Source organism: Crotalus tigris, unplaced genomic scaffold (assembly GCF_016545835.1).
Source record: "Crotalus tigris isolate CLP2741 ecotype Arizona unplaced genomic scaffold, ASM1654583v1 scf7180000024310.2302065, whole genome shotgun sequence".
In the NCBI taxonomy this organism is placed as follows: Eukaryota; Metazoa; Chordata; class Lepidosauria; order Squamata; family Viperidae; genus Crotalus; species Crotalus tigris.
Genome location: NW_024100482.1, coordinates 361,624 through 367,623, shown reverse-complemented (window position 1 = coordinate 367,623; position 6,000 = coordinate 361,624). Strand labels below are relative to the sequence as shown.

The 6,000-nt window shown below is 40.3% G+C and overlaps 1 protein-coding gene across 4 annotated transcripts in view; it reads left to right on the top strand.

Annotated features, from left to right (window-relative positions):
• Positions 1-234: 234 nt before the first annotated feature.
• Positions 235-6,000, top strand: part of SLC15A5 (solute carrier family 15 member 5) — a 66,333-nt gene continuing 60,567 nt past the window's right edge. For 3 of the 4 annotated variants that reach the window (XM_039324944.1, XM_039324943.1, XM_039324941.1), the window contains exons 1-3: positions 999-1,136; positions 1,838-2,363; positions 3,892-4,114. In XM_039324944.1, coding sequence (XP_039180878.1) covers positions 2,003-2,363; positions 3,892-4,114 — 584 coding nt within the window. In that variant the 5' untranslated portion in view covers positions 999-1,136; positions 1,838-2,002. Of the gene's footprint in view, positions 277-998; positions 1,137-1,837; positions 2,364-3,891; positions 4,115-6,000 lie in introns of those variants that run through there. The other variant, XM_039324942.1, reaches the window with a different exon arrangement.

Here is a 6,000-nt window from a genome sequence, read left to right as displayed (position 1 = left end):
AATCTACCTTATGTTTTAGCCATAATTGGATAAATAAGTGAGCAGGTTGTGTTAATTATTCAAAAAGTGTTAACTTTATGAAAAATGGTCACCAGGAGTTTACGAATATTCATTGATCACATAAAATACAAGAATTTAAATGTCTAGCATTCAGTTTAATGTTACAGTTCAAATTAATTCCAGCTGAAGACACAAATCAAGCATGAAAAAATGATGAGATGCATGTTTTTCTCACAGGAAGAAGTCTCATTCATAAGAGGGAATGCAGATTAAGAGGTGAGTTTGCAGATATCTATTTTAGCATAAAATAAATTTACCAAGTTTGTGAAAAGAAGTTGAAGAAGAGATGGGCTAAAAATATGACATGGATTTTTTTTTTTTAGAATAACTGTTTGGTTTAGCCAGCCATTTTGATTTGTAAATTATGGTTTGTCTTCTTACCTGCATGTATATGCTGCTTACGCTTTGCAAGGTAGGCTGGCTTATGTTTTAGCCTGTTGCACAAACCTCCTGGCCTATGCAGTGGATTAATTTATGGCTTAATATGTTGCATGAATTCAGCCAATTATGGTTTATTTTTAAAAAACATGGGTCCCAAAGCAACAGCTTAAAAATGTGAATCCAGCCAGTGTTTCCAATATGATGGCTATAGTATGAACTGTGAACCTGTTCTCTGATTTCACCTTAACTGAAATTTGCTTGCTTTCTTGTATAAATAGACAAAATAAATGATGTGAAAACAGGAAGGTTACAAACAAGTGATGTCTCTGCAGTTTTTCTTAATCTCGGCTACTTTAAGATGTGTGGACTTCAACTCTCAAAATGCCCTAGCTACCACACTGGCTAAGGAATTCTGGGAGTTGAAGTCCATACATCATAAAGAGACCAAGGCTGAGAGATATTGCTTTAAATATTAATGCATAGGAAAAAAGCCCCCAGCCTTTTGGGTGTCAGGGAACAGTTCCATGAAAGCTGGTTTTTCCACAGACTGGGGAGTGGGGTGGGCATAGTTTCATGCATTGCCTGGATCCTGGGCATGTGCAGATGGGGCTTTGCTCACTTGTGCGGCCTGGTTCCTGGTAGGTCGCAGACCAATGCTAGTCCACAGCCCAGAAGTTGGGGATCTCTGTGATAAGGTACAGTCTCTCTGTTTGAATTGCAGACTGACACCATAGATTTCAGCTATAAGAATTTTTCTGGAAACCTTGCAAAGAAGGTTGAGATTAGAACGAAGTTGCAAGAAAGAAATATGTAATATATTTTGGTTTGGAGATATCCCAGGTGATTTTCTTCGTGGCTCCCAAACTTTTCATTAGCACTTTGCAATTATTTGGAAGAAGGTTTGTTGATGAAGATCCTACTCACTACACTTAAATCTAGTGGAATATAGTTTTTTTTCTAATTAACTTTCTTATCTGAATTTAACTAAGAAAATAGCAAAATGTAATAACGATAAGCTGTTGTTCATCCTGTAATGTGTATCCATCACATCTTTATCTGTTTACTTCCAGTTTCATTCGTGGCTGTTTAATTAAAGCATCGGAATATTAGCCTCATGTTATTTTCTCAATACTAATACTTGAATTTTGCCGAGGTATTTTATCTGTAACAGACAGATAAAGTTTGCTGCACATTGTATTGGATTCACATAATTTTAATCGGCAATTGTGGTCTAGAGGTAGGTGTAAAAGAGGGCACAGATCATGTTTGCCACCTAACAAGCTAATTAAACGGAGGTAGTTTTATTTTTTGGTAAGGTGTTTTTGTTTGTTTTTTGTAAAAGTTGCACCATCCTATAAAATTGATACCAATTTTTTGAATCTGTTTTTTTAAACAGAATGAAAATAGGACTCGCTCTGAAAATTGTGACCAAGGATGGAATCTAACACAAATCTCTCACTTAGGTGTTAATTATAGAAGAGGGTAAACTGAAGCACACACATACACATATACACATCGACACATTCACAAACGTTCCATTGCTCACAGCAACCTTCAAGCCATGCCTCTCTTAGACTTAAGACTGAGGCAGGAAGAACGGCTTCTGAGTCACATTTCCAAGGTAGAAAGAAGACAAACCAATCCACTTGGCCTGACTAGTTCAAAGTTTGAGAAAGAATTCCAGGCGATGGTTTGCTTACTGCTGGTGGAACTGTGTGAAAAATTTACTTTCTACGGCATCGTCTGCAACATGCTTCTTTTCTGCACCATCAAGCTTGGTTATCACAATTACGAAGCCGCCATGCTCAATGTTTGCTTTGCTGGGGCGTGCACAGTGGCCCCAGTGCTGATGGGCTGGCTTGCTGAGCACCCAGTGGGACAGATCAGACTGGTGTACCTGTGTGCTTTGCTGCATTTTATCGGTAGGTATCACTTCGTTGGGGCACCTTATGGTAGCTGGCAATTATTTCCAAATGTTGATGGTGTGCACATGATGGCTTTATAAAATCTGAAATGTTTCTGTACCAAAGTGGACATTTGAGAAATGAATATGCAGCATATTTTGAAATAGTATATTTGGCCTCTTTTAAAAAAATTTTTTACATTTTTTGGGAACATGTGTTGCATTTCCTGCCATTCATGCTATGAAAATCATGTAGCCCATAATGGATGAAACTAACTGGCCTTGAAACAACAAACAGAGTTTTATCAAGTTTGAGGAAATTCAAACTGATATCAAGTTAAGGAAAGAATAAGTGATACTGTCTCTAGTCTTTCTGACTTTACAGTACTTCACGTTTTGGTTTAATTTCAGAAAATTAAAGGTGGAGCTTTATTATTTTTGATGAATGGTTAATGAAAAGAAGGACTAGAGGTAACATGATAGCAGTCTTCCAATATCTCAGGGGCTGCCACAAAGAAGGGGGGGGGGTCAGCCTATTTTCCAAAGCACCAGAAGGCAGGACAAGAAGCAATTGCTGGAAACTAATCAAGGAGAGAAGCAACCTGACAGTAAGAACAATTAACGAACGATTTGTCTCCAGAAATTGTAGATGCTCCATCACGAGGTTTTTAAGAAGAGATTGGACAGCCATTTGTCTGAAATCGTATACCGTAGGGTCTCCTACCTAAACATGGGTTGGACTAGAAGACTTCCCAAGGCCCCTTCCAACTCTATTATTCTGTTATTTATTTATTATGCCTCTGGCAACAGCTCCCAGGCATATTTTTTAAAAAATCAGAATGGCAGATTGCTTCAGCAGTATGGCTTTGATTGGAGGTGTTGACTTTAAAAAGGACAAAGCTACAACAGGTAATCGAGAGGGAGTGACAGGACAGTAAACTGTATCTTCTAACTGGCAAAGTCCACTATGGCAGCCATTTTGTTAGTCCCCAACCTCACTTGTAACATAGGTAATCCTTGACTTAACAGCCACAATTGGGACCAGAATTTCCACTGCTAAGCAAGGTGGTTGTTAAGTGGGCTGTGCCTGATTTTATGACCCTTCTTGCCATGGTTGTTAAACAAATCATTGCATTTGCTAACTCACACTGTTTGTTAAGCAAAGCTGGCTTCCCCCATTGACTTTCCTTGTCAGAAGTTGACTGGGAAGATTACAAATAACAATCACATAGCCCTGGGGATGCTGCAATCATTGTAAATGCTGGTTACCAAATGCCCAAGTTTTAATCACATGACTGTGGAGATGGTGTAACAGTCTTAAATGCAAGGACCAGTTGTGAATAACTTTTTTCAGTGTTGTAACATTTGTTCGCTACACAAATGGTTGTAAGCCAAGGGCTACCTTTGGCCCTTTTATAAGAACCACCATGATCTGCTCCCAACTTTTATAACGCACCTACAAATTCAAAAAAGTCTTTGTTCCCTCAGAACTTCCCAAAATGACATGTCTATTTTATGCTTTCAGATGTTCTTCTTTCTTTCTGCAGGTACGGCCCTACTACCTGTGGTGGCCTTCCCTTTTGAGGATTTTTTCATAGATAAGCACTACGTCCTTCACACTTTGGCTAAAAAGAAGCAGGAAGCCCTCTTCTACATTGCGTTGTTGGCCACCTGCCTTGGCTCTGGAGGAATAAGAGCCATTGTGTGCCCTTTAAGTGTTTATAACCCCGATGAACATAGACCAAAGGAGCTTCTGTCCTTCTTCAACTGGTCAGTGCCAGGTGCAGGTGATACAAATGGTCAACTGTGGGAGGGTATCATTTTGGAAAACCTGAAAATGGTCTGTTTGTTGCAAGCTATGGAAATTAATGCCACGTTTTCACTTGTGTAGTTAATTATCAAAGACGGCAAATGGTAAGGTCCAATGGTTGCTGATGAGTCAATTTATCACAGAAGCCCCTCAAAAGTCATCTAGTTCAACCTCCTCTTGATCCAGGATCCTTTCAAGCATTTTAGACAGGTCTGTTAGAAGATCTCCAATGAAGCAAGACATATCACTTCATAAGGCAAGCTTTTCCATTGTTGACAGGTCTTATTGTCAGAAAAGTCCTCCTGATATCTGGAATTTCTCAGGGAAAAGAGATGAAATCCACTCCCTCTATTTAATGGCCTTTCGATTTCTGAAAACTCCTATATATTTCCTCTTAATCTTCTCTGCTGCAAGGTAAATAGGTCCTCTCTCTCTCATTGTTTTCAACATCTAGATGAAACCATGGGGTCAACTGCCAGCTTGGGGTTCAGTATCATGAGTACATTGAGGATACCCAGTGATATCTTTTGACTCGGGTCAATTGAAGCTGTCAAGCTTCCATCCCAGTATCTGGAGGCTGTATGGATTTTGATGGAGAGTAACCCGAATCAAACCTATCAAGACTGAGTGGCTGTGGGTGTTTGGGCCACCTGAATTTGGGGATATTCACCTCTGATCTTGGACAGGGTGGAACTTTCCCATTTAAGTATGATGTGCAATTTGGGGGTCTTCCTGGACTTAATCGTCCTGCTTGATGAGCAGGTAGCAATCATGGCCTTTGCGTAGCTTCATGGATGCTCTGTAGAACTTTGTGCCAATTTTAACATTGCTTAGGTTGGGGGTCTCTTCAGATAGTCAGTCACTCCTTGTTCATCCCACAGCTTGACTATTGCTATGTGCTCTGCATGGAGCTGCCTTTCAAGACCTCCTGGAAGTTTCAAATGGTCCAGAGGGCACCCATGCAAGCAGTAATGGGCATGCCTCAAACTGCCCGTGTAATAGCCCTGCTTCATGAGCTGCATTGGTTGCCAGTTTGCTTCTGGGTGCAGGGTTGGTCATTACCTATAAAGCTGTTAATGACATAGGGCCTGGTTGCTTGAAGACCTGCTAGTCTCCTATAGTCTCTGCCTAGTTGGTTGGATCTGTCAGGGTTGGTTGCACTCCAGGTTCCTTGAATTAAACAAAGCCATCTATCAGAACTCCAGAAAATCAGCTGCTCTGCCCTCTGGAATAAGATTGCCCCCGAGATTTGAACAGTCCCTGCTACTTGTGTTTCAAAGGGACTCGAAGACCTTGTTCTTCTCCCAGGCCTTTGGCAAGGGTGACTGAAGACCCCTTTTGATTGTATGAGTGTTCCCATCTGGCTTCATCATCCTTGCCATTTTTATTCTTCATTTTGACACATGTTAGTTTTCTGGTTTTTATCCTTTTAATCCATTTGTAAATGACCCATTTGTTGCTGGGAGCTGGCCAACATGTGAAAGAAATTGATTAATGATATCAGTTCTTTTCATCAATCCTCACAAGACTTCGTTTCCAGTCCCTCACCATTATGCAGGCTTCCTCTGAAGAAACTCATTTCTTGAGCTGGATTTTAGACTGTGATGTCAAGAACTGTGCACTGAATTCCACGTGGGGCCTGACTGGAGAAATCCTGTGATCTGGATCCTATGCTCCTCTTAATAGATCCCAAAACAGCATCTGTCTTTTGGCAATTGTATCACGCTCTTGACTCATGTTGAACTTTTGATCTATTAGAACACCCAGATTCTTTTCACAGGTACTACTGCTTGGCTAAGTCTCCCCTCTGATTTTAGCACAATTTTAATGGCAAAATTAAGGCTCA